General features: G+C 40.4%; 1 protein-coding gene across 1 annotated transcript in view; it reads right to left on the bottom strand.

Annotated features, from left to right (window-relative positions):
• Positions 1–16378, bottom strand: part of LOC149286005 (proprotein convertase subtilisin/kexin type 5-like) — a 352398-nt gene that overhangs the window by 59802 nt on the left and 276218 nt on the right. The window contains exons 21-22 of the mRNA XM_089494526.1: positions 8228–8330; positions 1487–1623 (exon numbers count right to left, since the gene is read on the bottom strand). Of these exons, the coding sequence (XP_089350652.1) occupies positions 1487–1623; positions 8228–8330 (240 nt within the window). The remainder of the gene's footprint in view (positions 1–1486; positions 1624–8227; positions 8331–16378) is intronic.

Raw genomic sequence — 16378 nt, 5'->3', positions numbered from 1 at the left:
ACAAATTAAAAGCTAAAACACTGAAAGCTAATACAAAAAAGTTAAAAGGAATTAAATGTTACTATTATTAAAAACATGCTAGAAAACAGTTAAAACACTAACACATATTTAGAATGTGGTTTAAATTAAAATAAAAGTATTAGAAAATAGCACACCATTTACACACCAACTACATTTCCATGAAATTCACAATTCAAAAGCCTGCCTAAATAAAAATGTCTTCATCTGCTGGTGGAAAAGAGCAGGAAGGGGGTCAACTGAACCCTACCATGGAAGGAAGTTTCACAGTTTGGGAGTAGCCATAAAAAAGGCTGTCTCCTGAGGCCTTACCAACTGTCCCTGTAAAGGTGGTGGGACTGAGAGAAAGCCCTCCCTTGCAGATGTTAAGGGTCACACTGTAAGCATCCCCATGCTCACAACCCTCCCCGTACTGCCTGGGTGCCATCTTTGCGCACACCCGTTCAGAAGGCGCATGCCTTGATGATGTCCCTTTGGCACAGCACCCAAACGGGGCTGCACCAAAGGGGCATGATCAAGGCATCAGCTATGGTGCTTCTTCAGAGGCTAGATCCATGCTAGGGTGTTCGTTTGCCATGGCACCAATCCAAGGCAGAAAAGAGCGGCATCTCGCCGCCCCTTCCTGCCCGTTTGTACAGGGCCTTAGTTATGTATCTGATGTATAAGATGTAAGATATTGATGAACATTAATATTTTACCCAAGAATGTAATTCACTGTATCCTAGAATCCTTGACTGCCCTTGTTACTGTTACTGACCAAGTAACCAACTTATAACTCCTAGCACTACCATTCAAAATACATTGAATTCTCTCTGAACTGAGAAAGAAGGCCAGTGCACAAACAAGAGAATGTTACTCAAATGGAAGATGATGATGATGTCTAGATGCTGTGTAAAATTCCTTGAATGATTGCACAAGATAAGCCTAGTCTGGAAACATCCCAAGACTATAGAAGACTTGGCGCAAGAGCTTGTTATTCTTTGAACACATTGGATAACAAACAGATTTTTGTAGATATCCAGTATGGATACCTGGAATTTAATATTGTACTTGTTTTCTGGTGTGATGGAAAAATAAAACCAAAAAAAGCTCCAGTTGTATATAATATCTTGTTGCATGCCTTCAAATACTTTTCTGATTTATAGCAACCCAAAGGCAACTCTATCACAGGATTTTCTTAGCAAGATTTGTTCAGAGGGGTTTTTCCTTTGCCTTCCTCTGAGGCGAGTGAGTGTGACTTGCCCCAAGTCAACCAATGGGTTTCCATGGCTGAGTGGGGATTTGAACCTTGGTCTCCAGAGTTGTAGCCCAACTCTCAAACCACTATACCACACTGGCTCTCTGTACAAAATGTAAAATAAAATCAATTCCTGATGTCAGAACAAAATCATATCAATTACTGCACTATCCACTTTGGAGTTTGAAGTAAAATTAAGGGAACAGAAATGGCAAAAGAGAAGATTCTTACCTTTCCCACAAGCAGTACATTTGTTCGGTTCACTTCCTGTACATTCCATACAGGTTCGGTGGCATGAATGACACAGATTTTGCAATCCAAATTTCCCTTTAGGGCACTGAAGAACACAGTGTCCATCCTCCAAAAATCTATTACAAAAGAAAAGGGGGGAGTATAAAACAAGGATCAAGTAACAGAGTAATACTTTCCTTTTAAAAAACAAGTTCAAACAAATCCGGAGAGCTGCTGCCATGTTCAAGTTATATTCCTTATTCTTTGCACTTTGTTCTTTCTACGTGGAATGTGTTTATGACATTTGGCAAGATAAAGGGTATGGCTAGTTAAGCTTTGAACTTCACGTTTATATTGCCATCTGGAGCCAGATCTTCGCAGTCATCACTGATCTCATGCCTATCAATTTCCATGCCTGAGCTACTGAAGTATTCCAAGATGCTACTAAAATAAGTGAAAAATCAATATGTTTTCACAGACCTTACCAGTAAAAAAATAAATAAATAAATCTCTGTGCATTTGCTGTAAGATTCTATTGTAGTTTGTTGTCAGGTTTGCAGTGTCAATCTCAAGAAATCCTAGCACTCATTTAACAGTAGATACTTTTGATAAGTTTTTGCTTTTGGCAGTTAAAAAATAAATCAGCTTCTGGGCCAATGTGTTTGTCCCTGATGAACTTGTCATCCAAATGCTGAGCCTCATTTCAATTATCTTCCATTTTATTATTTCACTGAAATGGGAAAGGGAGGAAATGTGATATATTCTGACAAATGATGTTTTTTAGCAGCCACTTTGGGCTCAGTCTGCTGTGGAACACCAACAGAGAAACTTATTAACCAACTAATTAAGGCCAGTTTCCAGTGCAGTTATTGTATTCATAGAAGCAGCATCTGTGAATACAAGTCAGTCTTCTCATCCTCCTAAAGCTTGCACATACCCTAAATGTCTTTAAATTGGTTCTCAAAGGGTGAAAAACTCCACTGGTTTTCAGTGGTGGAGAGAGCTGATGGGAGAGGCCAAAAACCCCAGCACTGTTATGAGTGTCCCATTGCATCTGGGACTAATCGAGTCACTAACTACATTTATTCATATAGTGCCACTGTTATATCTCAAATGACCTGCTTTAAAAATGCCCTCAAGCATTTTGATGTGTAGCACGGAATATATAGTTTTCTATATCCTGCGGTTATCAAAGGTGAATGCTAAAATGTTGTACTGGTGCCTCCTATTCATTGAAATTATTATAGTTAAAGTGAAAGGAAGAAAGACACTCAGAGTTATAGTATCATCAAAGATCCCTTTACGGTCTTCAGACTTGTTGGAGTATGCCAGGTCTTTCCTTTCAAATTAAGAATTATTCTGAACATGATTTTAAATCAATTATAGTTCTCTGTTGGCTTGGTTTTTCTCTGAAATTGAAAGTTCTGATTCTGAACATGACTTCAGTTGTCAAGAATCTAACTCTGTATGTTGGTTGTTTCCCCTATGATTTTGTAGGATCAAATGGCATAGCCTTCACCTTTGATTAGGGTTCTGTTTCTGAGTTTTACTATGGGAAGGAGAGTAGCTTATTGAGCATCTACTGATTTTCTGTAAATGCCCCTTGCAATGTGTGTCAACTGGTCATGAAGATAATTTTCTCTTTTATTTAAAATAGCAGGCTGGACTGCTTTCTTGTAGTAGATCTAGTTCCAAGGCGATATGCCTGCTACCCATTCCAAGAAGCAAACTAAAGTGTAAAAGTGGTCATGTGCCTTGCATCACTGAGGACTTTTTTTTTTTTTAAAAAAAGTACCCCTTCAGAAATTCAAAGGCCCGTTACAGACGGGCACCCTAGGACGGACTCAGTCCGTGCTAGGGTTAGAAAGGGGCGTCTCTTCCAGATGCCCCTAACCCTAGCACGGACTGAGTCCGTACGAAATGGTGGTGGCCGTTCCACACGGCTGCCACCATCTTGACGTAGCGGACGCTCTGCGTCCGCATGTCAAGCCCCGGATATGATGCCGCGAGTGCGAGGCATCACATCCGGGGGCCAGGAAGGAGCGTGATTTTCACGCTCCTTCTTTGCTGCGTCCAGGAACTGAGCCGTTTGGCTGCTGCGGTTCCCGGACGCTGCAACCGGCGGTGGCAGCAGACTGCCGCTTTTCGGCAGTCTGTAACCTGCCAAAGTTTGGATTAATGTTTAAAAACTACAAGGAGGAGGAGCAAGGATTTGATGTTCCTCAATTTGACTCTGACAAGAAGATTGAGTAGATACACAAGCCACCCATTCACAGTTTTTCTGCTCTACCATATGTCTATTTAAACTGTAGTAACTCTAAATTTCATCTATACATATAAATGAGCATATACAACTTTTATGTAGTCTGTGCTCTCTTGCCTTCTTTCTGATGATGCATTTCCCTTTTAACTACCTTAAATTACTTGTGAGAATAATGTTTTACAAGTGAAGTGCATTAACCTGCCATTACAAGTGACAGGCCAGAGCAAATTAATTATGAATAGTTTTACCTGGAAGGAAACTCCCATGCCTGTTATCTATTCCTTGCTGTGCCTTGTACATTTAATGATAGCAAAGTATCTTTGCATGCATTTACATTAAATTAGTGACAGTAAATAGAGGCCCATTGTCAAAAAAAAGAAGCTTGATCAAACTCATGGACTCAACCCGGAGTCTGGAAGTTCAGGCTGCTGCAGTAGCTAAGAGTACATTTGCAATCTGCACAGTTAAAGTTGGTGCAGCAGCTGTTTTGTTCCTGGAGATGTCTGAACTTGCTATGTTGACACATAATTTTGTTACATCCTGTTTGGATTATCATAATTTGCTCTACATGAACTGCCTTTGAAGAATATTCAGAAACTTCAACTGGTCCAAAGAACTGCATCCAGATTGTTGACTATTTTGGTTATCCCTTGTTTCATCAACTGCACTGACTACAGGCTTGTTTGCAGGCATGCTTCAAAATGTTAGTTACAGTCTATAAAGCCCTATATGGTTTACATCCAGGTTATGTGAAGGACTATATTTGTCCACACAAATCTGCCTGGGCTTTGGTGTCTTCAGGGGAGGCCCTCCTCTGCATCCCACAGTGGAGGCAACAGGCAGATTAGAACCTTGGCACTAGCCATTGGTAGCAAAGCCAGGAAAAAGTGGAGGCTGCTCCCAGGAGTGAGTATATAAGAGGGAGGAGCAGGTTTGAAAGGGGTTGATGTTTAGTGTGCCCTGAGCGGTGAAGGGCCATTGAGGATACGCTGCTGTGAGGGACAGTTAGAAAGGGTTTTAGGTACCCAAGAAAGAGATGAAGAGTGCTATTAATTATATATTATATTATATTATAACCAGAAGGGTTATAAGATAGAAAAGTTTAATAAAGGTTCTGTGTGAAATTAGTCTGTAAGGAAATATATATATATATACATACATATATATATATATATAGAGAGAGAGAGAGAGAGAGAGAGAGAGAGCTATAAAGAAACAATTACAAAAACAAGATAAATAAATAAACAGTGTAACTAATAAAAAATTTATACACCGTATCCATTGTGAACACCATCAACTAAAAGAGATACTGTATTCAGCCTGACTTGTAAATACATTTCTTACTTTGGCGTTTATCACATGGAGTGTGCTAAACGTCATGCAAACGTCCACCAAATGTCATGCAAGCACCATGGGTGTGATTCCCCATGATGCTATGGAAGTGGAATCGCGGATCGTTAACAAGAAAAGCACTCCAGGAGGCTCCCCCGGTTACAAGTGTATGACGGGAACGAAGCAAGAGCTGCAATTCCACTTCCGTAGCGCCATGGGGGATCACACCCATGGCACTTGCGTGACATTTGAGGGGCGCTTGCATGACATTTAGCACACGGAAGGTCCTCCGTGTGATAAACTCCTTTGTTTCAACAAGCAGCTGTCTGAAGTGATATCAGAAACATATTAAAAATGCTACCAACATTGAGAAGTGTTTTAGTTTTAGGGGGTGTGTGACTGTCAAAGAATAGTTGGTGCCAAGCTGGGGGGGGAAATTGTAACTTCAGAGGGCTGGCATCTAAAGAGAGTTATAGTGCAGGAGACATTTAAGAGAGTCCTGAGTTCGAGTCTTGCAGTGAAGAAGTGGTGGGATAGTGGCCATCACCTTCACATCCACCTACTTTCACAGGTACATCTGGTGGGACTTTCTGATAGGTGCTCCCAAGACCTGAGGTACAGTTCCTATAAAGGCTGGATTATTTCCCTTCATGGCCTATTTCCAGTGGTGGGTGAAGGCTTATTTCAACAGATTTTCAGGTACTGACATTTGAAGAGGAAATAGTTTTTAATAATTGTGCTGCACTTTTCTTATTTATTCCTTTTTAACTACTTTTAATTCTTAAATTATAATTCCATTTTCACTGGGTTCATGTCATTTTTAATTCTGGAAATAACTTGAGTCCTAAGGTGGAGAAAAAAAGGCTGGATATAAAACAGGAGGAGGAGGAGACAAAGAAAAAGATGACGATGAAGACAGCCTTGACACTGAAGAACTCAGGTCGTGAGTACTGGCAATCATTTGTTAACAAAAGATGCTGAATATATTACATTTTCGGAGGAAGAGCTAGACATTCCTATTTGCTGTAGTGGTTTATACAACACCTCCAGTCAACATAACACATTCAGATGAAAGAGTTGGTGTATAAGTTGGAATGACAGAGAATCCATAAACTCTTCAAATTGCTTTAACTAACAACACCTAATGTCACATGTCCTCATTATCTAGTCTGACAGTGAAGATCTTGTGTTTGAATTCTTCATAAGATCTGTTTGTGCGTGTGTGTGCGTGTGCTAAGGAATACATTGTTTTTCTTCTTTAAACTGAGATGTAGATGTAAATACAAGGAAGCAGGAAAGGGAAGAGTTAAAAAAAAGTTTTTCAAATGGTCTTTTCAAAAATATGAGGAATATTCTGATGGCAGAATGAACACAACATAAAACATGGCTCTGTGTAAGCAATTTACCCAGAATTTTTTCAGAGCAAAATGACCCACAATATTTTGCAGAAGTAAAAAGAATCTCATCTCTGCTGAATGTCAGGCTGAATTACCTAGGTCTCCTTCATTACTTGTTTTGGTCCAAGCCACTTAAAGGTCATGGAGATATAGAGGACCCAAGAGATTCTGAGTTATAAGAGGGTCTGTTTCCAATAAAATAAAACACCATGCTTCAGAGCACTTTCTTTCTATTATCCTTGTGTCTCATCTCTATATGAAATAGAATTGGTTACATTTCATTTGTTTTTTGTTTCCATTACTATCCTGTTAAATTTTCCTCAACCCTAAGTGAACAATCTATATAACTAATCAAGCAGACACCAATCCTCTTTTGCAGACCCTCCCACCCTGAGGCCTGCCATTAGCAACAGAACAACACACTTGCAAAACACTCCTGCCTTCCCAGGGTCACACAGCAACACACCCAACTCCTTTCCAGGCAAGCATTCTCTGAAGATGCCTGCCACAGATGCTGGCAAAACATCAGGAAGAAACTCTTCTGGAACATGGCCACATAGCCTGAAAAACCTACAAAAAGCAATTTAAAGCAACCTCTCCTACACCTGTGTTTTCCAGATGTGTTGTAGTTCTCACCATTCCCATAGTGGTAAAAGAGGATGGGAATTGTAGTCAAACAAATCTAGAGAATGTCAGGTTGTATAATGCTGACAAAAAGAGATAAGGAAAAAATGAAACATAGCTATAGGATGTGAAAAAGAAAGAGCAAGAGGAAGTGAGCGAGCAAGAGATTAAGAGAGAGATATGTAAGAACCCAGGTGAAATCTGAACTTTAGGTGAGGCGTTAACTGTAGGCGCATTTTAAAGGTATGACAGGCATCTATGTATATAGGTTGTGTATTTACTTATCAGACCTTCTTTCTCCTCACCTTCCCACCAGGGCCCTCCGTTGAGGTAGTCAAGGTCTGCTGTCCCAGCCCAGGATTTCCTCTGCCCCATCCCGGATTCGCCCCTTTTCACTTGCTGCCCCTCACTCCTGGAACCTTCTTCCTCCACAAGCAAGAGCCATCACTTCTTTAACTAGCTTCAAAACGGAGTTGAAAACCATCCTGTTCAGAGAAGCCTTCCTAGGCATTGCATAATTGTCGCTTACCATCTGATGTTCTTTTAGTGCCTGTTTATCAAACCATTTCCTGTATTGCTATATATTGTATTTGTATTATCCTACTTGAAAGTATATATTTTCCCTGGATGAAGATTAACCTTCCATTTTGAAGCCAAGCCCTCCCTCCTGTCCATCTGCCTTGGTCCAGGCCTCGGAGGTAGAGAGGAACTGCTGGACCTCTTACCCTCTCCCTCCACCACTTCCTTCTCCTTCTGTGTCATGTCTTTTTAGATTGTAAGCCCGAGGGCAGGGAACCGTCTAACTAAAAAGATTGCATGTACAGCGCTGTGTAAATTTACAGCGCTTCATAAATAAAGGTTAATAATAATAATAATAATAATAATAATAATGGAAGATATTCATATTAACTGTAGTATGAAACTGAAATAGAATCTCCTTGGACACAATGTTTTCTAACAGAGAAGCAGGTTATAAATAACAGTTTTTTAAATTAATATTTTGACATATGGTAGAGTAGTCATGTGATTGCTTCCCTATATGCCAAATGTATCTTCAGTTTACAAGTGACTCAAAGCAAAAAGGGGTTAGAGACCAACACTACAAATTAATAACAAATCACTTACCTTGTGGAAACACAGCCAATGCAATCTTTTGAAGATGGTCCTGTGCACTTAGAACAGGAGGCTTCACAGAAGTGACAGTGGCCAAGAGCATCAATATATTCTCCTGGCAAATAAGACCTTACATATTACTCAATTTCTCTTTATATGGTACGGACACAGCCTTTATAGAAATCAATAATTGTACTAAGTTGTAAGAAAAATCGTACTGTAACAAAAGTCCACCTAACACACAGTGAACCACCAGATACTTCTGGGAAGCTCACCAGCAAGACATGACCTCCTATCTATGCTCCCAAGTATCTTATTATACAGAGACAAATCAATGAAAACACTGAAGGAAGTATTTAGTCATCACAACAGATATCCAAGGATTGATTTACCCTCCATGAAGTTAAACATTTAGCTTTAAAGCCACTACTAAGGCACTGAAAGGCTGGCCTGGGGGTGGAGTCAGGGTGTTGTTAACTCTGCCACCAGGATGCCATGATGCTGTGCACCGCTCCACATGGTGCGTGGTGTCATGATGCTCCTCTGGCACTGCATCCATATGATGCAGCACCATATAGCTGCACCACCATGGCTATGGCGCCCTTTTGAAGCCACAAAAAGGAGCCACTTTCTGTGCCTCCTTTTTGCGCCCTCAAAAGGCTAGATCAGGGCCTTTGATTTTTTTAAAAAAAATGATCTTAACCACGCTGCATGGAAGAGAGTGACAAACGTCAGTAGATGAGATTAAAAATAGTCTTGCTTATATAAGGGTCTGGAAATGAGGATCTGCATGGACATGGCTTGATTTGTATACAAAATAAAAGAATACATTTTGGACATAATTTGTCCTGCTCAGCATAAATAAGAGCGGTATATAACTAAATCGGAGAGAGGGAGAAAGAGGGAGAGAAACTGAGATGACATATCTCTGGAGGAATTCTGCTCACAGAGTTGGCTCCAAACTCTTTTCAAATTCTCTGTAACAAATGAACTGTTTTGCACTACGGGGATTTGCAAACACACACTGATTTCCTGGAATCATTAGCACATTTCTGTCTGGCACAGAGTGAAAATATTGAGACTTTCCACCTTGCCTTTTGTCTGCAAGCAATATTTTTATTCTGTTTTCCTCCCTTATGTTGTGCACAGGGTGGGTAACAAATGTTAATGAGGAAACAAATAGATTTATCCCATTTCTGGCAGGTGTAGTAGACACTTGTGATACAGTAAGTAGCAGTTCCCTCCTCCAATACTCAGGATATATGTCAGGATCATAGGCAGGCAGCAATGAAGCTCCTGACAAATGATAAATTCAGTATGTCAGACTGTCCCCATTATGTTATTCTTTCTGCCATATAAAGGCTTAGCTGAATCTTGAGAACCAGATACAAAGATGGATTGCTTTTATCTTACTGCTTTTCTCAGTTCCAATGAGTGAGACACACTTTCCTTTACATAGGCCAGGTTCAGATGTAATGATCTCAAGCTAATAGCCAGGTTTTTTCTATCCACTGGCAAAAAGAGCTCATTTATTCTTCCTTTGGTCTTGTTGTCCTCCCTTGCTTCAGGTTTGCTGAAGCAAGCATGGGTTCTTTAAATTACAATCTCTGAACTAGGTTTTTACTTATCAACCAGGTAACCCATCATATGCTAAATTAGACACAAAGACAAGGACAGTGACTCAAAAGTGTGTGTTTATGGAAGCACGTGTGGATTCATAGAGGTGATAAGTTGTTTTTGTTGTTGTTGTTGTTGTGTGCCTTCAAGTTGTTTCTGACTTATGGCAACCCTAAGATGAACCTGGCATGGGCTTTCTTGGCAAAATTAGTTCTGAAGAGGTTTGCCATTGCCTTTCCCTGAGGCTGAGTGTGTATGACTTGCCCAAAGTCACCCAGTGGGTTTCATTCCTCAGTGGGGAATCAAGCCGCGGTTTCTAGAGTCACAGTCCAACATTCAAACAAGTATGCCAGCTGGCTCTCAGGTGATTTATCAGCCTGCATTTGTTACATCTGGAACAGCCCCATTTTCCCCTACCCTCAACATACTAATATTCATGCCTACTCAGCTCAGAACCGGTGTTAATGGCCTGGCTGGCACCCAGAGTAACTGTTGAACAAGAATCTATGGCAATACTGAGACTTGTTGTTAAAGAGGTACAACCCCTATGCAGACTTTCAGCATAGGTTAACATAATGTGTGAGAAAGGAGACACATTCTCTATTGCCACTCTATTCAACTGGATACTGATAGCATGAAGAGTGCCACCTCTGTGTGGTGTAGGCTTGCCAGATTGGCAATTGGAGAGTGCGCTTGTGCCATTAATGGTTATATAGAAGAAGGAAGTTCAACAAATGCTGCTCATTACCTAGTTGCATGACAAGCAATCCTTGCTAAAATTCGCTCTTTTAGATAGCTTTTAAAGGTGTATGAGAGACCTCTCCAGTATCCAGTCTGGAAAGCACAGTGTAGAGGTTCTCCATGTAATAAAGAACCATGGAAAATGAGCACTTCAGACAATTAAGCTGTATGTGAAGGGAGTGATGACCAAAGCGTGGTGAGTCTTGACTGGCCCCTTTCCTCATTTTTAGCAAACTCTATCCTGCACATAGGTATGTATTTAACATTTAATATCACCCCCTGCCAGCTTATGCCCAATTTAAAAAAAAATGTACATCTAAAAGCTCTCAGTACAAAAGTTAAAAATCATACAAAAATTCTATTAAAAACATAAAGCCAAAACAGTATGAAACATAATTTTACAAAGGGAGAAAAACAGCCCATCTGCCACATGAATTATGAGCCCAAGGCTGCCTGAACAGAAGGGTATTTGCTTACTGGTAGAAAAAGAGGAAAGAGAGGCTAACTGAGTCTCCTGCTGAAGTGAATTCCACAACCTGGGACCAGTCACCATGAAGTCTCTTTCCTTCTCAGATATGCCCATGATGGTGGTAGGACTGAGGAAAATCTCCCCTGATAAATTTAAAACTTGGCTAGGCTTATACAGGGAGATCGTCTGACTAGTGCTAAAATGTGAACCTGGATGAAGGCTGCAGGCTTGCTGTTTCCTGTCCTTTCATATTATCAAAGTGATGATAATGTGAAGTTGCTTTACTAGTGTTATTTTGCTTGGAACGAATCTCACATCAAAGGCCATGGGTTAGAAATGATTACGGGAGGAATTAACACCTCAGATCTTAGGAACATCAAGTAATGCTGCTATCAGTCCCTGCCATAATGCTCCCATATCTTTAGAAGCTTACTGACATGGAGCAGTAGAACAGGTATCACTTTCCCCATGTTCTCAGAAAAGCTACTGCGGTGCTGTTACAATGTTGTCTAGAGCTTTTAAAAACATAACACATATTTCTACTTTACCCTCAGGAATTCTTGGATACAGGACAGGTTGCTGACCCAGGTGTGGCCCTGAATCTCTGGAAATCCCCATGCATTCACATTCAGAGACATTTTAAACCATTTCACTTTCCTGCCTTAGTGCCAGGTGCTGTTTTGATTCCCTTCCTTGGTCCTTACACTCCAGAATCTCAGCATGGTGGAAAGTGAATTGTAATAACCTAATCCTGCTGAAATGGATTTCTGATTTTTTTAACATCTGTTCAAGGAGCTGCTAGAGAAAGTATATGTAATTCTTATTTGACTGACCGAGAGCTGAACAGTTTCTTTGTTCTTATATTGTTTGTTTGTTTATTATGCACTTAGATCTCTCCATAATCTACATTCTCTGGGAGAATTTATGTTAAAACTGCACTAGATAAAACAGCATAAAGATAATTCAGCAGCAGGTGGTAAAAGTTCTGTAGCACAAAGAGAGTCCACTCATAGTAAAACCATCAGCAAAATAAAATGAAAACAATAAGGAGAAATAAAAGTACTAAAACAGTCCTTAAAATGCCTGGAAGAATAATATATTGTCACTTGGTGCTAAAGAGACCATAAAGTTAGAGCCAGGTGAGCCTTTCTGGGGAAGAATTCCACAAACAGGGCAGCACTACTGAAAACTCTCTGAGTGTGATGGAACTTGCATGTTCAGAAGTGAGTTCTGCTCTGTGAAAATAACACACTGATACATACAATATAAATGGAAGAAGTAGATTACAAATGACCAGCAGCTGACCCACCAGTTTTCAAAACAGCTGGAGCAAAATGCCCTTCCTATGCCCTTCCACTAGTGTCAGGTCCACCCATGATTTCTGAGGCAGGCAAGACTGGCCCTGGGTCCTTGACAATAGCTCCAATGGAGTTTTCTGCATTCTCTTGGATGACATAATTCCAGCTACTTACATGTGAGAAACTAGAACACACACACACATAACAGGTGGTAATACAGCTGTCCCCAATGAAAATGAGAGCACTCACAGGGAAATCAGCTGCTTTCTTTGATGCAGTGTGCATAACAAGCAGGCAAAAGACCAGAACAGTGGCAGGAAGGAAGCTACATTCATACAAGGGGTATAATACCAGACACCCTCCCCCAACCCATGGCTTCAGCAAGGCCAGTCCTGAGTATGCCAGCAATATATTAATGATTTACTGATATCTCTAGCCTAGACCAGTTAAGGATCATAGAATCATAGAGTTGGAAGAGACCGCAAAGGCCATCCAGTCCAACCCCCTGCCATGCAGGAAATCCAAATCAAAGCATCCCCGACTGATGGCCATCCAGCTGAGGAATTTTTGAACAGCTGAGGGATTTTTGAACAGAGTGGCTTTTTTGTTTTGGTATTAAATACCAAGAGTAACACCTGGACCATGGGGAGACTTCACTGCAGCCTGTTAGCAAAGTGGTGCTAGGCTGGGGGGGGGGGGTAGTCCAATTAATAAGAGATAGCAAGGGATAAACCCAGCTCTGTGAAATATATGAAGGAAAGATATGGGTTGTTGTGGCAACTGCCTTCCCCTCCAAACTGGATGCTTGCTCATCCATTGCTGCTTACTACCCAGAATTGTCACCACCACCATCAATTTGTTCTTGGATCGTCTTCATGTCCTGCTACCTCAATGCTCTGGGAAGTCCTGCTCTTACAATAGAAGCAACTGGTAAGTGACCACAAGAGCAGAGACCAATCCCCCCTACGACCAAGTAGAGTGAAACCTGGTTCGGGTCACTCTTGCTGGGGCCTGTCAGCCAAAGAATTCAAACACAGGTCTAATTTACTGGTGGGTGATTCCTGCCTCTCACCTGGGGCTGGGCCAAGCCTCCTGGAAAGGAGGAGCCATCCCAACACTGTGCTAAAGCAGAGGACTGCCATTGCTTCACTCCTGCATCGAACCACAAAATCTAGTCATGGCTTTTCCCTTCTCCAGTTGGGTGTTTTAACTTTAAAAAACAAAAATCACATTGAAACAAAAATGCCATTGTTGTAAGCTGGGCGTCTGCCACCAGTCAGATGAGTTTTGGAGTTCTTGTTGCCAAAGGTTAACAACTGCCCAGTGGCATGAAAGGGTTCATTTGTATTAGTGACTTCACTGGATAGTTTTTGCACTTGTTGGGAGGCTGGGAAAAGATGTGAAGTCTGGGAACTGTTGCGGGAATGAACTTTTCTCTGTTGCTAACTTGCTTGTACAGTTCTCATTGCTAGTGAGGGGAGATGGGCCACACTTATGCACTTTGATTTTCTTTGTTTACTTCTACACTATATAACCGCTGGGGATCCATCTTCCATTTATGTCAGCATGGGAGGGAGTGCATGATGATCCAGGTGCCCAATATGTGTAGCAACAGGGATTTGATTTGTCTGCCAGCCAGAGGGATAAGTCTGGGTAGAATTTGTGTGTGGGTACAATTCTGTCATTGGCTGTGAGGGAAGCTGGACTCCATGAGTGAAAGAGCTGGAATACTTCTCTGCTGTGTACCATCTGGTCCATCATTTACAATACATAAATGTTATGCTATAGCAGTAACATGTATCAGTTCTCCATACTGAAGGTCAGTTCTGGAGCAAGGCACTCACCAGAATCAATGAAAACAACAAAAGCAACCACAAAAGCAGCAATCTCCTATTTCAACTAAGTACTTTATTAGAATTTTTAACTCTACAAAACTTTCATATTTTGAATAACATTGAAATATTCCTTCAAAGCAATTCCCCCGAAGTTTACAGCCTGGTTTTAAAGAAAGAATATCTAGACGAAAGGTTGAATCCCCACTCTGCCATGGAAACCCACTGCGTGACTTTGGGCAAGTTACTTTCTTTCAGAGGAAGGCAAGGGCAAATTTCCTTTGAAGAAATCATGCCAAGAAAAACCTTGCGATAGGGCTACCATAAGGAAGAAACACAGTAATAGGGCTGCCATAAGTCAGAAATGACTTGAAGGCACAAAACAATGATGACAAAACAAATGCAGAGTAGGCTTTAAAAAAAGAATGGTGACCAAAAAAAGAAAGAAAATGTTGCCATCACACATAGAACATATATGAAAATACCACTGTAAAGGTTTTATCCATGAACTTGTATTTGCTGTATGATACCATTTTTTAAAGGCATGAAACTGAAGGTATCCTCTGCAGCTAATCACCAAAAGAGTCCTCCACAACCTCTATTGCTCAAGTAACTTACTCAAAATATAACTTCATATTGATGTGATTTATAGTTACAATGGGGCAACTCACATCAGCACAAATGATCTTCCAGGGACATAGGAAATACAAACATCTTTTCCAACATGAATTCCTTATATTGCAGGAAATAACACATTTCCTTGGCCATAGACATACTGTTGGTCAATAGAATATATCACAGTACTGGGTGCTATAAGGGAAAAGTTATGTAACAATACAATGCACAGAATTATACAGAGAAAAAAAGCTGATAGCAATAGAATGCTAAGAAAATATTCTCTGGAAAGGTCCATAGGCGTTCCTTTGGACTTTGCGATGTTGTGATTTCCTCTGGCAATATAATCTGTCAATAGACTGTTAGCCATATATTAAACCATACTTCACACATCATTATTGCTTTCTTTACAATGTGTACTCTACTGTTTTTTAAAAAGTTTCTTGAGCCTCTGTCAAATTTCTAAATATGCTTTAAAAAAAGCAATGAGTTGTAAACTGTAATGTGCTTCACAAGTAGTTACACACATGCTATTTCTACCTTTGCAGTTCTAAATCCCCCTCAGTGCAAGCCTACAATACCCATAGTGCATAATTAGCCAATTGTCTACTTGAGCCCTCTTCTCATTTCCTACTTTTGTAGGGGAACACCTAGGGAACTAGCACAGAATTAAACTTGCTGAAAAATAACAATCCTCAACTTTCATTCAAAAAGAGTAAAGATTTTACATGAACCCTTCCGTTTTCTGTTGTGCTCCTCCTAGGTCTGTGAAAGTTCAACCAATGACGGCAAAAGTTATTGAACTTCTAGTAATAATATTACGTTTTAATTTCACATGTATTTATGTATTTGCTCATTTCTGGGAGCTTGGTAGAGTAACCTGAAAAATGGAAATCTGTCCAGGAATATTTACTCATTTATTTAATTGACATCCTGACTTTATCCCAAAAGGAGACAGAAGTCCTGTATTCTGTTCTCAGTATTTCTCTCTGTATTTTGTCTATAGTCAGCATTTATAGTGTCAAGATATTCCTCCCCCTAATTTTTTACCGATTTTATTGTAATAATGGTTTTATAGTGTAATTTATTTTATGTTGCTTTTGTTTTAGGATTGGGATTATTTATGGATTTTATTTGTTTTGTAATGTATTCTTTTACAGTTGTAACCTGTCCTGATTCTTCATGACTGGGCGGGCTAATCATAATCATATTCTTGGATAAAGAGAGAGTGGTCACTGTTTGTAGTCCTTTAAGAAGGTAGGAGAGTATGAAAGTAGGTTCATTCTTTAAGTCCACAAGGTCAGCTTGGACTTTTTATCTTGGTGTACTCCAGTGTGGGGTAGTGGTTAGAGTGTTGGACTAGGACGCTGGAGACCAGGGTTCAATTCCCAGCTCAGGAATGAAAACCTGGGTGACTTTGGGCAAGTCACATGCTCTTAGCTTCAGGGGAAGGCTATGGCAAACCCCCTCTGAGCAAAGGTGTAAAACATTATAAAGTCATTCAAATGCATACAAAAAGGAGTTGTTGTTTTTTTTAAAAAGAACCCTCTCACAATCAGAGGAGGCCCTGCAAGTGATTACACATTAAAAG

Source organism: Sceloporus occidentalis, unplaced genomic scaffold (assembly GCF_023333645.1).
Source record: "Sceloporus occidentalis isolate IW3139 unplaced genomic scaffold, rSceOcc1.0.p SCAF_73, whole genome shotgun sequence".
In the NCBI taxonomy this organism is placed as follows: domain Eukaryota; kingdom Metazoa; phylum Chordata; class Lepidosauria; order Squamata; family Phrynosomatidae; genus Sceloporus; species Sceloporus occidentalis.
The sequence above is the reverse complement of the archived record's forward strand: the minus strand, read 5'-3'. Positions and strand labels throughout refer to the sequence as shown.